Source organism: Aedes aegypti, chromosome 1, assembly GCF_002204515.2.
Source record: "Aedes aegypti strain LVP_AGWG chromosome 1, AaegL5.0 Primary Assembly, whole genome shotgun sequence".
NCBI classification, from domain to species: domain Eukaryota; kingdom Metazoa; phylum Arthropoda; class Insecta; order Diptera; family Culicidae; genus Aedes; species Aedes aegypti.
The window spans coordinates 60569904-60589000 of record NC_035107.1 but is presented as its reverse complement, the minus strand read 5'-3'; the positions used below and the strand labels follow the sequence as shown (position 1 = coordinate 60589000).

The window sequence follows — 19097 nt, the reverse complement described above, 5'->3', positions numbered from 1 at the left end:
ATAAAAAAAGGTTATGGTTTATAAAAAACTTATTGGTTGATGATTGTTCAATCATAAGCTCTTAATATTGGTTTTATTCCGTGTATTAGGATATCGTAAAAGATCTTATACCGCTAGTTGAGCTTAATAAGGCAGTACAATAGCTCTTATTAATGTTTTCTAGCATACTACAAGGGTAGATGTATTCATACGGTACAAAACGAAGAAGTTTAGAAATGGTTTTAAGGTATAGTCTTAACAACCTCCTGTAGTGTGGGCCTTTTCGGTCTTAACGGCGTTTTATCAAAGGTTTATTAAGGTTATTAAGACTAATAAGTTTTAAAATGAGTTTTAACGATATGGTGGTAGCAACAGCTTGTAGTAAATGAAAAAACTAAAAAGGTTACTTGGGATATCAAATGAAAATATTATATTTACATATAAGCATGTTTATATCTCACAAATATTTTTTTATCATGGTCTAATCGCTTATCAAAGTGAATCCTGTGACCCAACGATCCTCCCATTAGCAAACATCCCTCCCAGTAACCTTTGTGGAGATGCAGAGGCAAACACGTTGTCCAAATAGCAAAGGTTACACACTAATATTCCTTCCCCCAATCCCACCTGACTGCAAGGACGTGGCCGGCGCCGTTATTGACCATGTATAAATAGAGGCACTGAATTATGCACACTGAAGAAGATTATGGCCAATCCCAGCCGAACTTCTAGTTGATTCTTTGTGCATTTTCACTGACTTCGGTCAATCACGGAATAGCAACCATTGATATGTGTAGTCAGTCTAAGCTAAGCTAAGCTAAGCTCCAGTTTCTGGAAAAGAAGTTTTCCTGCTTCTGGAGTAGAAGCTTTTCAGATTCTGGACAAGAAGCTTTCCAGCCTCTGGACAAGAAGCTTTTCAGCTTTTAGAGAAGAAGCTTTCCAGCTTTTAGAGAAGAAGCTTTCCAGCTCCTCGAAAAGAAGATTTTAAGCTCCTGGAGTAGCTTGCCAGCTTCTGGAGAAGAAGCTTTCCAGCTTCTGGAGAAGAAGCTTTCCAGCTTCTGAAGAAGAAACTTTCCAGCTTCTAGAGAAGAAGCTCTCCAGCTTCTGGAGAAGAAGCTCTCCAGCTTCTGGAGAAGAAGCTTTCCAGCTTCTGGAGAAGAAGCTTCCCAGCTTCAGGAGAGGAAGCTTTCCAGCTTCTTTATTTTATTTATTTATTAATTTACAGCCTTCGAGTTTAAACAAAAAGTCGCACAGACTAATTCTGAAAATCTAATTCTTGATTTGAAAGCTAGTTTACTTATTCTAAATTCGTAATGTTGATTCACATCGTTAAAAGATTTACAGCAAACATAAAGTGGATTATTCTGACCGTATTGCGTTCTATGCGTGGAGCGTCGAAAGAATTCCGTTCTGCGAGTAGTTCTTGCTGGGACATTAAAACGAAGTCGCGTCAACAGTTCAGGACAGTCGATGTTGTTTTCGAGGAGATCAAAGATGAAAAGTCGTTGTAAATAAGTTCTACGGGTTTTCAATGCGGGCAGGTGGATCAGTGCACACCGGTGTTCTTCTAGAGAAGAAGCTCTCCAGCTTCTGGAGAAGAAGCTTTCCAGCTTCTGGAGAAGAAGCTTTCCAGCTTCTGGACAAGAAGCTTTCCAGCTTCTGGAGAAGAAGTTTTCCTGCTTCTGGAGTAGAAGCTTTTCAGTTTTTAGAGAAATAGCTTTCCAGAAGATTTTTAGCTTCTGGAGAAGAAGCTTTCCAGCTTCTGGAGAAGAAGTTTTCCAGCTTCTGGAGAACAAGCTTTCCAGCTCCTCGAGAAGAAGATTTTAAGCTTCTGGAGTTAAAGCTTTCCAGGTTCTGGAGAAGAAGAGCTTTCCATCTTCTGGAGAAGAAGCTTTCCAACTTCTGGACAAGAAGTGTTCCAGCTGCGGGAGAAGAAGCTTTCCATCTTCTGAACAAGCTTTCCAGCTTCTGGAAAAGAAGCTTCCCAGCTTCTGGAAAAGAAGCTTCCCAGCTTCTGGACGAGAAGCTTTCCAGATTCTGGAGAAGAAGCTTTCCAGCTTCTGGAGAAGAAGCTTTCCAGCTTTAGGAGAGGAAGCTTTCCAGCTTCTTTATTTTATTTATTTATTAATTTACAGCCTTCGAGTTTAAAAAAAAAGTCGCACAGACTAATTCTGAAAATCTAATTCTTGATTTGAAAGCTAGTTTACTTATTCTAAATTCGTAATGTTGATTCACATCGTTAAAAGATTTACAGCAAACATAAAATGGATTATTCTGACCGTATTGCGTTCTATGCGTGGAGCGTCGAAAGAATTCCGTTCTGCGAGTAGTTCTTGCTGGGACATTAAAACGAAGTCGCGTCAACAGTTCAGGACAGTCGATGTTGTTTTCGAGGAGATCAAAGATGAAAAGTCGTTGTAAATAAGTTCTACGGGTTTTCAATGCGGGCAGGTGGATCAGTGCACACCGGTGTTCTTCTAGAGAAGAAGCTCTCCAGCTTCTGGACAAGAAGCTTTCCAGCTTCTGGAGAAGAAGTTTTCCTGCTTCTGGAGTAGAAGCTTTTCTGTTTTTACAGAAATAGCTTTCCAGAAGATTTTTAGCTTCTGGAGAAGAAGCTTTCCAGCTTCTGGAGAAGAAGTTTTCCAGCTTCTGGAGAACAAGCTTTCCAGCTCCTCGAGAAGAAGATTTTAAGCTTCTGGAGTTAAAGCTTTCCAGGTTCTGGAGAAGAAGAGCTTTCCATCTTCTGGAGAAGAAGCTTTCCAGCTTCTGGACAAGAAGTTTTCCAGCTGCGGGAGAAGAAGCTTTCCATCTTCTGAACAAGCTTTCCAGCTTCTGGAAAAGAAGCTATCCAGCTTCTGGACGAGAAGCTTTCCAGATTCTGGAGAAGAAGCTTTCCAGCTTATGGAGAAGAAGTTTTCCTGCTTCTGGAGAAAAAGCTTTCCAGCTTTTAGAGAAGAAGCTTTCCAGCTCCTCGAGAAGAAGATTTTATGCTTCTGGAGAAGAAGTTTTCCAGCTTCTGGAGAAAAAGTTTTCCAGCTTCATGAGAGGAAGCTTTCCAGCTTCTGGAGACAAGCTTTCCAGCTTCTGGAAAAGAAGCTTTCCAGCTTCTGGAGAAGAAGTTTTCCTGCTTCTGGAGTAGAAGCTTTTCAGTTTTTAGAGAAAAAGCTTTTCAGAAGATTTTTAGCTTCTGGAGAAGTAACTTTCCAGCTTCTGGAGAAGAAGTTTTCCCGCTTCTGGAGAAAAAGATTTTCAGCTTCAGGAGAGGAAGCTTTCCAGCTTCTGGAGAAGAAGCTTTTCAGTTTTTAGAGAAAAAGCTTTCCAGAAGATTTTTAGCTTCTGGAGAAGAAGCATTCCAGCTCCTCGAGAAGAAGATTTTAAGCTTCTGGAGAAGAAGAGCTTTCCATCTTCTGGAGAAGAAGCTTTCTAGCTTCTGAACAAGAAGCTTTCCAGCTTCTGGACGAGAAGCTTTCCAGCTTCTGGACGAGAAGCTTTCCAGCTTCTGGAAGAGAAGCATTGCCGCTTCTGAAGACGAAGCTTACCAGAAGAGGTGCTGTCGAGCTTCTGGGGGATAAGCTTTTCAATTTAAACAGAACGAGGTTCGAGATTCTGAAGGGAATGATTTCGAGCATCTGAAAGAGATGCTTTCAGCTTCTGAAGGAGAAGCATCTGTGCTTCTGACAGAAAAGCTTCCGAGCTTCTGGAAGAGGAGCTTTCCAGCTTCTGGGAAAGAAGCTTTCCAGATTCTGGCAGAGTTAGTTTTGAGCAATTCTCGCTGAAACCAGGCCGCCATCGGCACCCATCGTTAGAATTCCAATTTAATGTCACTGATCGCTAGTTTTCGATAAAACTTAAGGGTGGTCCTTTCTGTTTTCTCAAGTTGGTGGACCCCTCGTACGCCAGCTAGCTGAACAGTTTGCGAAAAAGCCCATTTTTTGATAAATCTTGGGTATTTCTTCACGGGATATGTCTCATATTTCGCTTGGAACACATAGCAAACTTAGTGGCATCGTATAGAGAAAAAATACCGTCATTGGGGGTGACAATGGGTCAAAAAGGGATATGTACGATTTATTTATTGGATAACTATCGCAATTTAACTCCAATAAACTTCAAATTTGGTGTGTATGTACTTTGATGAGACATTAACAACTGTTCAAAAAATTAAAGAAAAATATTTATTCACAGCGGCACCACAAGTGAATGAAAAATGACCCAATCTCACCCCATAGAGGGGGTGACATTGGGTCACTGTAATTGAAATAACTTGTTTTTGAGAATATAATTGTAAAACCATTCACATCTGAAAAATATTGATGAAAAACGATGCAAGCAAGACGAAAAGACATCTAAGATGTTTTACAAGTATAATAAGCCTACTTAAAAGTACGATCGTACCAAAAAATTAAAGTGCTATGAGAAAAAATATGTAAACCCACCATTTATCGTCAAGTTTACATAAATTTTATTGTTTTTTCCCTCAAATTGTCTTCAAAGTCTCATATCCATTGCCATAAAGCCTATTCAGTTTCCCCGAAGGTGTACTGAAACAGTGATTATTTTAAATCATCGCAAATAGTTAAATTTCGGTGCAACATTCCACGATCAATACATTTCAGGCAGATGTTGACATCATAATCTCGGTATTTAAGCGATCATGTGTTTATTCGTGAGATGTTTCTATAATATAAAAACACTGATAAATAATTAAATTCCAAAAAAATCCATTTGATAACATTTTACGATGTTACTGCGCACGAAACACAGTTGCTGGTTTTAAAAGTTGTCAAAATGCGTTGCATTGTTGTTCAAAGCACGGAATATTCAAGTAGACTTGTTTGATATTTCAGAGTTGCTGTATTTAGAAAGAACAAACACATCTTAATGAAAAAAAGAATACCCGGCATCGCAAAATGTCAAAAAAGTGGACTTGCAATTTCATTTACTATCGATCTTGCTTGACCCAATCTCGCCCCCATTTTGGATGTTTTAGACACGGTACCGAAAAAAATTAAATTTTCGTGGAAAAATCAAATAGATTCCGGAAAATACGTGTGAAGTGTAATGAAAAGACTTTCAATCTTCTACTAATATAACGATAGTGGTTAAAGTACATGCGTGATACTTTGAACAGGAGAAATTTAATGTTGTAAATTTTATCTAGTTTCAACATACAAGTTTATTGATATAGTAAATAAAGAACTACTATTTCTAAAAATGTATATTATGATGAATTACGTGTAATAATATGTTCCCTACCATATGAATTATTAATTTTAGTTATATCAGCGTTATTGGCTGAAATATTTCATAAATCATATATTTCCATTTTGACCCAATCTCACCCCCTAGGCCCATTGTCACCCCCATCGACGGTATAGCTCATTTGGTCGGTGTTCAGTCAGACTGGACTAAGCGTTTTTTAATGGTTTCAGGAAAACCTACCCCAAGCATTGCAAATGTAAAAATAGTTGCATTATCTGTTGTGATAATGAAACTTAAGTATTTGATGATATATCTGCATCAGAATAGCAACGCAAAAATCAGAACTGTTGGAGTTCTGAATGTATCTTTAGATCGTCAAAATATCCTCTAGTCCGGTCTGTCTGAACACCGACCATTTAAACTTGAAAAAATTTTGGCGGCCATTTTGAATTTTGTTAGAAAAATCGATTTTTCACCTTTAGCGCATCGCTAGTTTTGAATTCTGAGATCATCATCAGAAAGCTGAGGAAAAATTGCGTAAGATAGGCTACAGAAACTAGGTGAGCAAAGGTATTTACCCTATGATATGAACGATTTTCTAAATCATGTTCTACGATTTTGACGTATATGGCGAGTGCAATCAATGCAAACATAATTTTTTGTACAACAAAGAAACAAGTTTTCAATCGTTGGTGTATTATTTGAGACAGATGAAGAATAGGAGTATTAATATGAGTGAAAAAATCTGGTGGCCATCTTGGATTTTGACGCCATCTTGGTTTTTAGTAGTAGAATGAGTTTTCACCCTTGTTAGCACTTAACATGTTGAATTGCAATGCTACCGTTACACTTATTCTTCTTCTTGTTCGTCTTTTTCCTCACGTTACGTCGCTACTGGAACAGAGCCAGCCCTTCAGCTTAACTAGTTTTAAAAACAAATTATCAAATAGGATTTTTTAACACTTATTTGCTACCTGAATGATTCTTCTGCATATCTTCGAGTTGTAAAATAGCATTGTTTCTTTCATTTATTTGGTCTACAACCATTGATACAAATGAACAATCAGTTGAACAGCTGAGATAAGATAAGGAAGATAGAATCTGATTGTTTTTTTTTTAACGGAGGCCTTATAATTCAACATGATGAGCACTGAGGTAAAAAATCATGCAACTGCTAAAAACCAAGATGGCGTCGAAAGCCAAGATGGCCGCCAGTTTTTCTAACCTCGAAATTATACACCTGCGTTTCGGCATTACGTCCACATTAGAACAAAACCTGCTTCTCATAATTCAATTTCGCTATTTTTCACATCCATGTTGGGCGGTACTAAAAACGATAGTTTATGGCTTAGAAAATCAAGGATGTTTTTTGCTTCAAAACTTAAGACTTTCATTATAAATTAATGCACTTTTGTCAATGTTTTACGTTAGAACTACAGATATTATCACAAGGCTTACTAATGTCCCGACACGTAATCTGTAAACTTCATACAATGAACAACAATGCATAGGGTAAAAAAAATTGTTCTTCGGATAGTTCAGGGACGAAAAGCAAGTGGACTGTATTTTAAGAATTTTATTTAACGAAAAACAAACACGTCTTAACTCGACGGAATTTTCTACTTTTATGATATCCTTCTTTCCTTTCTCTTTCGTACTTCCGCTCGCATCGCGCCAAATCTACACAAACCATCGCTTTCTACACCTCCTATCGTCTGCGCTGGTAGGACACAGAGAAAAAATCATATACATGTTTTGGTTTTACACTGTAACAAAAATAACTCAAAAATTGAACAGTGAATAATAATTCTTTCCACTTTTAGTGTAACATACTCCCCCGGGTGAGGCGAAGGTCTCACTTATCCTTGGGCTCTGCTTGATTTGTGCAGTCATCGATGGGAAGCACAGCGATCTGGGTCGTCGGGCGCTTGTAGATGCTGTTGCTAGTGCGGATCGTAACCACACGTACCACTCCGTCCTTACCTGGATGCGTTTCAACAATGCGACCCAACTTCCAGGTTTTGGGTGGCATGTTGTCCTCCTTCAGAATTACCAGCAATCCAGTTCGTAGCAACGTAGGGTCCTTGTACCACTTGCTGCGCTTCTGAAGACCCGTCACGTACTCATTCGACCACCGTTGCCAAAAATGCTGCATTCGTTTTTGCACCAGCTGGTATCGTGACAAGCTCGTCTCCTTCAAATCATCGTACAGCGGTTCTGCTACCGCCGTCAATTCCCGTCCAACTAGGAAATGTCCTGGGCTCAGCGCTTCGTAATCGAAGGGATCATCCGTCAGCTGCACAAGAGGTCTCGAGTTCAATACACCTTCTATCTGGATCAATAAAGTGTTCAACTCTTCATATGCCAAATAGCTCTCGTTTAGTGTCTTGCACAAATGGGATTTCATGCATTTTATATTAGCTTCCCAAATACCGCCCTGGTGTGGAGCCTTGGGAGGGTTGAAGCTCCATTTGATTCCTCTGGGCTGGCAGAACTCGTTCACTTTCTCGTCCAGCACCTGAGACTGTAGCAGGTTCAACAGTTCGGAAAGTTCTCGGTCTGCTCCCCGAAAATTAGTTCCGTTGTCAGAGAACAGCTCAGATGGATTTCCTCGTCGGTTAGCAAATCGATGAAGTGCTGCCAGGAAACCATCAGTCGTCAAAGAGCTCACCAGTTCGAGATGTATGGATTTGGTAGACATGCATACGAAAAGACACACGTACACCTTCACCTTAGCTCTCATTCGTCCAACTTTAATGAAGAATGGTCCTGCGAAATCAATTCCAGTCCTGGCGAAAGGTTGGGCAGCAGTCACTCGGCAGCTCGGAAGATCGCCCATATACTGCTGTACGTCTCTGGGGTTTGTCCGGAAGCAAACTACACATTTCCTCAGGACTCGATGAATAGTTCGCTTCGCGTTCACTGGCCAAAATTTCTGTCGGACCACCGCAAGTAGTCCATTCAAACCGACATGAAGATGCTCACGATGCAACGCTTCTATTAGCACCTCCGTGAAGTGGTTATTCTCCGGCAAAATCATCGGGTGCTTCTGGTCTTTCGGCAGGTCGGAGTTCCTTATGCGACCGCCAACTCGCAACAGCCTTTCGTTGTCGTCGTAGATTGGGTTCAAATTGCGCAGTTTTCCCTTCACTGATTGATTCGCTTGGATACAACTGATTTCTTCCTTATAGACCACCAGCTGGACAATGGTCATCATCGCCTTCTGTGCTTCGGTGTAGTCTTCACTATTCAGTGCACCACTTCTGCGCGTCGTCTTGTTTCCTTTCAAACGGCAGTTGTGTAGGAACCGAGTCACGTACCCAAAAATACGCTGCAGCTTCCGATAGCTGCTGTACTTCAGGATCACTTCGTACGGCTCAAGTTGTTTTTTCGGTATTACAGAATCACGTTCCGGTACCAAAGTCGTCACAATTTGGTGGGCATATTCTTCCGGTTCCACCACACCACATTCATCGTCTTCAACAACAGGAATCACACTTGGGCCAAACCACCATTCTTCACACCGCATTAAATCCTCAGGGAATACACCACGTGACACCAAATCCGCTGGGTTGTGCTGAGTCGAAATATAGTGCCACGTGTGCCACGCAAAAAGTTTTCTTATTTTCACTACGCGGTTTTGTACAAACACTGGGGTATTTGGCTTCATTTGTTTCAACCAGTTCAACACTATTTTCGAGTCCGACCAAAGCACCACCTTTGCGGTTGTTAATGCTAAGGTTTCGCGCACTTTATCCACTTGTTCAGCCAGCAGCAACGCAGCGCATAACTCTAACCTCGGGATCGTCATCTCATCAGGGGTTGCGTCCACCTTGATGTCTCGTTGTAGTTCTTTCATTGGGGCAACTCGTGACTTGCCACAAATCAGTCGAACTTCTGCAGCATCATCACTCTTCACGCTACTCAAATAGATGCAACATCCGTACGCCACCTTGGAAGCGTCAGCAAATCCATGCAGCTCCACAGCAACCGTATCGTCAATAGTAATCCGCCGATCGATCCGGAGGGAATTCAAACAGCAAAGCTCGGATCTGAATCGGTTCCATATACGAAGTTGCTCCTTTGGAATCGCATCATCCCATCCTACGTTCTGTTGCCATAGCTGTTGCATTACCAGTTTGGCGATGAGTACCACCGGTGCTAGTAAGCCATGAGGATCGAACAGTTTTGACATATCGGACAGCACTGACCTCTTCGTGGGAACTTCAGAGCCATCGCTAATTGGCTTTACGTGGAACAGGAATTCATCGCTGGAGGGATCCCAAAGAATGCCAAGAGTTTTTATTACTCCGTTGATCTCGCAGTCCTCGAAGTTCATCTGCTTCTCCCTGGCATCTGCTGGAATGCCTTCGAGCAACGTCTCATCATTCGCACACCATTTGTGGAGCTGGAATCCACCTCTATCCAATAGTGCGATCAAATCTCGCTGGAGCTGCCTAGCATCGCTAAGCGTGTCAGCACCAGTCATCACATCATCGACGTAAAAGCATTTCTCAACTGCCTCGCTCGCCGCTGGGAAATCTTCTTGCTCGTCTCTAGCCAACTGGACAACCGATCGTGTCGCCAGGAAAGGCGCTGCAGCTGTACCGTAAGTAACAGTATTTAACTCCAACTCCTTCATTGGCTGATTTTTCGTTTCTCTCCACAGAATTCGCTGATACTTTCGATGAGCCTCGTGAACCATCACCTGCCGATACATTTTCGGGATGTCGGCAGTGAAGACGAATTTATGCAAGCGAAATCTCAATATCACATTGAAGAGTGACTCTTGCACTGTGGGCCCAATCTCCATCACATCGTTTAACGACAAATCTGTACTACTCTTCGCCGAAGCGTCGAACACCACTCTCAGCTTGGTAGTTGAGCTGTCCGGTTTAATCACGCAGTGGTGTGGAAGATAGTAGACAGACTCAGGCCCATCGCATTCGGGATCCGTCACAACTCGGCAATGACCAAGTGCCAGATACTCGCTGATGAAATCAATATACATTTGCTTCAACTCCGGCTGAGCTTCTAAGCGACGCTCCAAGGATAAAAATCGCCGCAGAGCCTGGTTCCGGGATTCTCCGAGCTCTCCAACATTATCGCGGAATGGCAGCATTACCACGTAACGGCCATCCTTGGTTCTACTGTGCGTCTCCTGGAAACTTAGTTCACATCTATCGTCTGGCCTTGGCGACGCATCACCTCCAAACTCGTCGATAGTCCAAAACCGCCGCAGCAGTTGGCACAGCTGCTCGTCAGTTTCCTCCGATGTTCCAACTTGACACACCTTCACGGTTTCGATCACCGCACAGTCGGACACCGGTCCAGAAACGAGCCATCCAAGCTGACTCTCCTGCAACAATGGTAGATTCGGGGCCAATTTGATCTTACCTTTTTGCAGCACTTCGAAAAACAGCTCCGCACCGAGTAGCATGTCAATGCGACCTGGTTCGTAGAAATGCGGATCTGCTAGTTCCACCGACTTGGGAATCTGCCAGCTGTGTGGGTCGATCTTAGAAGCCGGCAATGCACCGGTCACTCGGGGCACAACCAGATAATCCAACGATGATTGGAAACCAGTTGTTCTTGATGCCACTCTAGCGTTCACTCTGTACTTCACGACAGTCTTCATCCCATTCACTCCATCGATTGGGATATTGGCACCCTCCTTTCGCAGTCGCAACAATTCCGCCATTCTGATTGACATGAAGTTTGCCATCGCTCCGGAATCCAGCAGCACACGGCACTTATGCGCTACTTCGTTGGAATCATACACCATCACGATAGCTGTCGCCAACAAAATCTGCTTCGGCTGCATTGGCTCGATTGGAATCGTGCACTTTGCTGCTGTCAGTGGATGGGAGGAACTCGTTGCTTGCTCTGCCGCAGGTGGCTGAGGGAATTCAACTGCAACAGGCTTCTTCTCTTCCGGATGCATCAGTGCATGATGTTTCTTCGAGCAAGTTGGACACGTTTTACCGCTCTTGCAGGCTACCGTTCGATGTCCTCGTAGCAGGCAGCTGAAGCATAATCCCAGCTGCTTCGCCTTTATATACCGCTCGTCAACATTCAACCTTTTGAACGCTCCACATGCATCAATCGAATGAGCACTTCCGCACATGGGACATCCATCGGTTGTCTTCGAAATCATCACAGTGTGCGTCTTACTGGTAATGATAGATGGCTGGGTCTTCATCGGCACGATCTTGCTCTTGATTGGCATGACATTTTGCTCACACCGCTCCAGAACATGGCAATGCTTTCGCAGGAATGCAATCGTGTTCTTATATACAGGTAACTTACCGTGTTCACAAGATGCTTCCCAGCTTCTTCGGGTACTCGGATCCAACTTCGACGCTAGCAACGTGATAACGATAGCTTCAGACATCTTGTCCATCTTGAGCTTGTGGAACTCCAGGGACTCCACACGCTTCGTACAGTCGTCGATCAACGTTCGAAGTTCGACTGACGACTCCTTGGCCATCTGCTTCAAATTCAGCAACCTTGTCACGTGGCCATGAATCACCATCGAGAGGTTCTCGTAACGTTCGACCAGAATTCTCCATGCACCGTCGTAGTTGTTGTCGTTGAGGGTCTGCTCATCGATTGCCCCCTTCGCTTCTCCGACCAACGCCTTATCCAAATGATGGAGTTTCGTCGCCGGGGAATCCTGGGTGCACCGGTCGACAATATCGCAAAATCGCGCCTTGAACTTGTGCCAGTGCTCGTATTTGCCGTCGAATGTTGGCAATGGTGTTTGCTGCAACAACAACGATGGTGGCATTCTATACGGCACGACACTTTCTGGTACGCCACTGGATCCAGCACGATCTTCGATTGCCACAGTATTACGTTGGAACTTCACAGCCAGCAGCTGCTTCTCTCGCTCCAACGCTGCCTCGTTCGCAATGGCCTTCTCGATGTCTTCGTAGTGCTGTATCATCTCACAGAGGGAAATTCGGACGAACTCGTACAGCTCTTCAAATTCGACGAATTTTGGCTCGAATTCTTCTCTCCTCTGTGGATCGGTGAGGTAAATACGATTCTGAAAATTGTTGTATTCCTCATAAGAAGAATCAACCGTCTTCAGATACAGCTTCAAGCCATGATGCGTGAACTTTTCAGGATCCTGTTCTGCATTCAAAATGGCCGACTTTATTCGCTCCACTTTCGACCTTGCAGCGTGGCAACACTGCTCTAACGCAACAACACTTTCCGCCATTTTCTTCTCTTTCTGCCGCTGTTCGGCTTCCTCTTTCTGCTCACGCACACTACGAAGCACACTGATTTCACCGGTCGGGGTTGAAAATGGCGTCGACGGAAACAACACTTTCTTCACTTTACCAGAACGCAAAAACATTACATGCGAATAGTTCTTTTAGTTCTTCTTCTCACTACCGCTCAATTTTCACGCTCTTCTTCTTCGTTGAGGCTTGACCTCCACTTTTCAAAGTTCTATTCTGCCGTCCGATTAGCAGCTCACACTTCCGGAACGTGCAAGTAATCGGGAGCTTTCTTCGACCACTCAATCGGGAACAGAATTCAATTTCCGACCACGTTTATCGGAAAACACTATCCGATGCAACGCATGCAATCGGATTTACTTCGCGATTCGACCGTCTCAACTGCCGAAACTCGCGTCGATTCTTTCTCGTTCCGCGCACGAACCGAGAATCTAAACTGCTTCCATCCACTAATCCGACATCCGGCTCGATCGGACCAAAATGTTCTTCGGATAGTTCAGGGACGAAAAGCAAGTGGACTGTATTTTAAGAATTTTATTTAACGAAAAACAAACACGTCTTAACTCGACGGAATTTTCTACTTTTATGATATCCTTCTTTCCTTTCTCTTTCGTACTTCCGCTCGCATCGCGCCAAATCTACACAAACCATCGCTTTCTACACCTCCTATCGTCTGCGCTGGTAGGACACAGAGAAAAAATCATATACATGTTTTGGTTTTACACTGTAACAAAAATAACTCAAAAATTGAACAGTGAATAATAATTCTTTCCACTTTTAGTGTAACAAAAATGTTTGTTTAATACAATCAATGTTTTTTGACGGTTTTCATTTATTGAATTTATTAATTCATTATTACTGAATTCAAAGATATGTCGAAAAATTATTGTTGTCAGAAATCACATTAAAAAAGAAAATTCCTGTTTAATAACCTGGATTTATAACTAATAAAGCTGAGTATCAGGCTCGGTTCCAGTAGGGACGTAACGTCAGTAAAATAAAGAATAATAAGAAGAAGAGTATACGTAACCTTTTTTTATTGGTAGCCTCTAAATTCGACATGCTGAGTGCTATCAAGGTGAAAAATTAATTCTACTATCTAAAATCAAAATGGCGTCAAAATCCAAGATGGCCACCAGATTTTTTCACTAAAAATAATATTCTTATTCTTAACTTGACTCGAATAAAACACCAAAGGTTGAAAACTTGTTTCTTTGTTGTACAAAATTGATGTTTGTATTGATTGCACTCGCCATATACGTCAAAATCGTACAACATGATTTAGAAAATCGTTCATTTGATAGGGTAAATACCATTGCTCACCTAGTTTATGTAGTCTATCTTACGCAATTTTTCCTCAGCTTTCTGATGGTGATCTCAGAATTCAAAACTAACGGTGCGCTAGGTGAAAAATCGATTTTTCTAACAAAATTCAAGGTGGCGGCCGAATTCAAAATGGCCGCCAAATTTATTTCAAGTTTAAATGAAAGCTATATCCTTTCTCTATACGATGCCACTAAGTTTGCTATGTCTTCTTCTTTCTGGCGTTACGTCCCCACTGGGACAGAGCCTGCTTCTCAGCTTAGTGTTCTTATGAGCACTTCCACAGTTATTAACTGAGAGCTTACTATGCCAATGACCATTTTTGCATGCGTATATCGTGTGGCAGGTACGATGATACTCTATGCCCTGGGAAGTCGAGAAAATTTCCAACCCGAAAAGATCCTCGACCGGTAGGATTCGAACCCACGACCCTCAGCTTGGTCTTGCTGAATAGCTGCGCGTTTACCGCTACGGCTATCTGGGCCCCTATGCTATGTGTTCCAAGCGAAATATGAGACATATCCCGTGAAGAAATACCCAAGATTTATCAAAAAATGGGCTTTTTCGCAAACTGTTCAGCTAGCTGGCGTACGAGGGGTCCACCAACTTGAGAAAACAGAAAGGACCACCCTTAAGTTTTATCGAAAACTAGCGATCAGTGACATAAAATTGGAATTCTAACGATGGGTGCCGATGGCGGCCTGGTTTCAGCGAGAATTGCTCATTGATCGCATTGTAGGTACATAATTCCAGAAAAAAAGATGAATACAGGCCTTACCTCACTTTCACGTTTTCCAGCAACTGGAACAGCTTCTGAAGTACAATAATCCGCTCCCCAGAGCTGCCAGCCGTCCGTAGTCTCTGCACCGTCAGCAAATGCAGCACAAGCAGACATCGATGCTTCACCAACATCTCCTCGTCGAATCCTTTCACTGTCTGCAGACCCACCTTGTGCAGTGCCTTCACCCAAGAAGCGTCCAAAACCGGGTCCCCTCCGTTGGTAACCTGTCCGTGCCAGGATTTGCCGAAGTAGTGAAACAGCATCTCCTCCAGCAACAGGTACAGATTGAGGGAGAAGCTCTTGCACATACCGACGGCATCCAGCACCGAGGGAACGATGTAACTGTCACTGGTCCGACAGTTCTCCGTCCACAGCACAATCGCTTCGGTGAATAGTCTGGAAAAGAACGAGTTTTGGTCATTTCTACAACAACTCCAACCCCAAGTATCAGCTTACTTGGAAGTGTACTCGCCCTGTGACTGCAATGAAACGATCACCTCGCCAACCAAGTTCCTCGCTTCGAACTCCCGATCTTTGGTGGACCGGATTTGAAGCAGCACCGTTTCCACGATGTTGAACAGCCCCAGAACCGCATTGTGGAACGCTTGCACTCCCTGTTTCGTTCCCAGCAGCTTCTGGTATTTGGCACCACAGGAGTTCAACAGCCGAACCGTGGTCCGAACGTACAGGATACGCTTTGCTTGCACTTGCGACTGCAGGGCCGTCGATTCCAGCGGGTTACCAGAGTTGAACTTCATCGAGGACGCCACTTGAAGCAGGTCCAGGACGGCACTGTCGACGACTTCGCTTTCGGAAGGCATCTTCAGCACGACGGATGGTTCCGCGGAGAGGACGAACCAATCCAACACTGCTTCGACGCCCTGATATTCGAGCATGTGCCACGGGTAGTTGCAGGCTTCCTGGAGCAGCGTAACGATCTTAAGGCCTTCCCGAGCGTTCGGTTCGTAGGATATCTTGATGAAGATCATGAGCAGCGCGGATAGCATTTGATAGCGTAGCTGATAATCCCAGGATTGGATGTTCTGCTGCAGCCATGGGGTCCACGCGATGCGGATGAAGATGTGTCCGACGAATTTGTGCGCCTCGGGAATGAACTGCTGCAGGATTCGGCTGAATCCGGTGATGTGAACAGGGGCTGGCCGGAAACGATCCCAAGCCAGGTTCATCAGATTCGTGTGTATGGGAACGGCTACGTGACGTGGCAACGCCGGATGGGCAAAGTTCAGCTCGTACCAACTGAACAGATGGCCAAGAAGGGCACTACTAGACGGGAATGTGTCCATCAGGTACTGAATACAGTGTTCAAACACCTTAACCATGCGGAAGGCGGTTTCCGAGTGCAGTTCGCTCCACGGGGGAAGAATAGAGCTATCGCTGGCGACCTGTTGGATCCAGTTGGCCACCTGCTGTTGACCTTTCATATTCTGCGGGAAGTACGGAGTTAGCCAGGGCGAGAACATGTCGCACAGCGGAGGCCACAGCCAGTTGATCACTATGGAGAAATATATGATTGTGAGAATTGGAATTGGAGATGTTATTGAATATCTTACATTCATCGGCTAAAACTCCTGGATAAGCGTGAACGGCTGCAACGACTGTCGCGTGTCCTACCGATCCTAACAGCAGAGATAACACTTCACAGTAGTCACTGTGCACCGGATAAAGGCCATGCAAACCGTGATTAAGCCGTTCCTGCTGGAAGTGTTGAGTTAGCAGTATTGTCGTGTCGATAAGATCTTTGTACGAAAGAATGTTCTGCTTGGTAGCGAAGCTGCGGAAGTCCTCCTTGATCGACACCAATCCCAAGCCGAATGTCAAAGGCTGGCAGTCGACGCGACGACGCATGGAGTTTAGCAGCTCCAGTAGAACCTGGGCCATGATCTTCTTCAGCGAGCAGGCCGCCAACACCATCTGGAGAATGTCTCCGTAGTATTCAGGGAAGTCGAACTCGAACAGGTGCATCAGATGCCGTTGAAGAAGCTGATTGAATTCTATTAGACCGACTTGAACTAGACTTGATCGCGATTTACTCACGTCTTGAATCAGCACAGCATTCTTCTGCGTCCAGCCCTCCAATCCCCGGAGAATCAACTCAACCAAACGTCTGACGTCCACCAGTTTGGGTCGGTAGCGATTCATCCAGGCGATGATGTCAAACTTGGACAGCATAACGAACAGAACCTGAGTATCGTGCCGTTTGATGTGCGAGTCGATCACAAACTCATACATCCGCAGGAAAAACTGCGGTGGGCAGCTGGCCGGTACCAGGAGTTCCGACAGCAAGCTGATCATTTCCGGACGGCCCAGAGTGATGTTCAACAGCTTGATGCCTTCGTCGTTTTGGTTTTCCCGCATGAAAAACTGAAAAGGAAAGGGCACTTCCGTTAGCAAAACAAAAAAAAACATGATCTACGCAGAGTTGGTAGCAGGTCTTATTTTAGAGACTTTAGGGTCTCTATTCCAATGCAAGTCTTTATTTACAATCTTTAAAGTTTCTGTTCTAAAAATGATATCTTAAGTCACTATTTTCCTCTTTCTCCTTGTATTGAGTTCTGGTGCGTAATTCTAGAGGCTCCAGAGAAACTTCTTAGACTCTTACGCGACTACCATCAGTGTACCAGATTCCACTCATTTAAGGGAAGTTATGAATTCAAATGTTTATTATAAAATAACTATTGTGTCGATCAATACTATTTTTATGTCACAATGTAGCTCCAAGTATAGATAAGCAGCAGCAAAATAAAAGTAATTTGAAAAACTTTAGTAAAAAATTATTTAATTTTATTTGTTACTGCATCTAAGTGTTCCTATTTCCGCTCACGGTAAACAAGACGAACTTACTAAAAAATGCATTATTTCGAATGTTGTTATTTATCCTGATATTTTTTATGGTCAAACCTTAGCTACTACTGCAATAAAGAAGGCTGTATACTAAAATCGACATTTCTTCAAAATTTTGTTTAATTTTTTGCATGAGCGGTTAATGGAACACACAAAAATAGCTAGTGACCCAATAATCGCTCACAAAGTCTTGTGTTTTCAATATAAAGAATTATTTTATCAAGTGAAAATAATGTCAGACGACTTCATTTGAAAGTTGAGATGGAATGGAATGAATTGGATGGAACGGTCGTGTTTTATTTTGCTCCGCGTACTTTTTTTTCGTGCTCCCGTTTTTCGTGATTCCGCCGATATTGGTTAGTGCTACGCAAACAGAATTTTAGTTTGAGAGTGAATCACCGAAAGCCCCCGTAATTAAACGTCATAATTCGTGTTTTGTTGTAACGGTTCACCGCCAATTGCAACTGGCTAGTAAGTTTATCCCTGGAAAAATTTGTCTCCGAAATTTTGATTTGGGTTCTACCGCCACCCAGAATGTTGAAACGTGATAAAAAAAAAGTCGCTAATTGATAGCAGAGAGCCTCTTTCTGACAAAAGGAACAAATTAGAAGCAACAAATATCACGTTCTGTAATTCGATTTGTTGGAGAAAAGTGCTTTAAAGTGAAAGAAACATCATGCAATTAAAGACATTGAAGAAATGGTTTTTGTGTGGTGAAATGACGAACGAATGCGCGGAAAAGGTGAAAGAGGAAGAAAAATATATCCCAACGCTGGTTGAGTCGAAGGTGGCGACGGCAATGCCACCTTAGATGGTTTTCGGTGAGATTGTTCTGATTATGATTTTTACTAAAAAAAAAACTAAATACGTGTCAGTTTAAAAGAAAACATCTTTTAAACAGGAAGTGTGTTTTCATTATCTTTATCCATTTGATAACGGTAATGCATGCATGCGGGGCTTATTGTTAGTGAAGGTGACTTCTGAATGGACGTGTCTCTCCAGCCATTCTGAAATGGGTCACTGGATCTGCAATAGAGCTATCACCTTCTAACTCCTGGACTAAAGCTTTCTGCAAGAGCATCAAAAAGCATTGCAGAAATATTTCTTCCATAATATCGCTGCCGGACAGTGGGTGTTAGTTGGATTACACACACACAGACGACTTCATTTGAAAGTTGTTTATATTGCTAGAATATATTCTTGCGAAAACTTTTGGTTTTGACACAAATAATCTATTTTTACACTAGTGAGCGGAAATAGGGGCATGAGCGGATATTGGTACACTGATGGTATTATCCTTCAAGAATTGTTCTAGTGATTTTTCCAGAGATTTTTTCTGGAACACTCTGAAATTCATCTAAATATGTCCTAAAAACTCTTCTAAGAATTCTTCCAGAATATTCTCCAGATTTATTGAATAATGACCTTTTGTTTTCTCAATGTGAAATGCGCTTAAAAACAATGCTGTAAATTATCAGTAGTTCAATAGAGCCTTGGAGCTACTATGGGAAAGAAAGGGTTTAAAAAAATCATTCAGAATTTGCTCATGAAAATCCAACGTAACTACGTAATCTAGTAGTTTACACAAGAATTACTCTAAAAACCTCCTCAGATGCTATTCCAGGACTTTCTCCTGAGATATTTCTAGCATTTCTTGCAGTTCTTTCGATTATTTCTCGAGTAATTTTTACAAACAAATT

At 42.9% G+C, this 19097-nt stretch overlaps 1 protein-coding gene across 2 annotated transcripts in view; it reads right to left on the bottom strand.

The window, feature by feature from the left end:
• Nucleotides 1–19097, bottom strand: part of LOC5580025 (ectopic P granules protein 5 homolog) — a 76381-nt gene that overhangs the window by 5487 nt on the left and 51797 nt on the right. Inside the window, exons 7-10 of one of the 2 annotated variants that reach the window (XM_021857705.1) lie at nt 16591–16917; nt 16107–16536; nt 14992–16048; nt 14533–14931 (exon numbers count right to left, since the gene is read on the bottom strand). In XM_021857705.1, coding sequence (XP_021713397.1) covers nt 14533–14931; nt 14992–16048; nt 16107–16536; nt 16591–16917 — 2213 coding nt within the window. Of the gene's footprint in view, nt 1–14532; nt 14932–14991; nt 16049–16106; nt 16918–19097 lie in introns of both variants that reach the window. The other variant, XM_021857698.1, reaches the window with a different exon arrangement.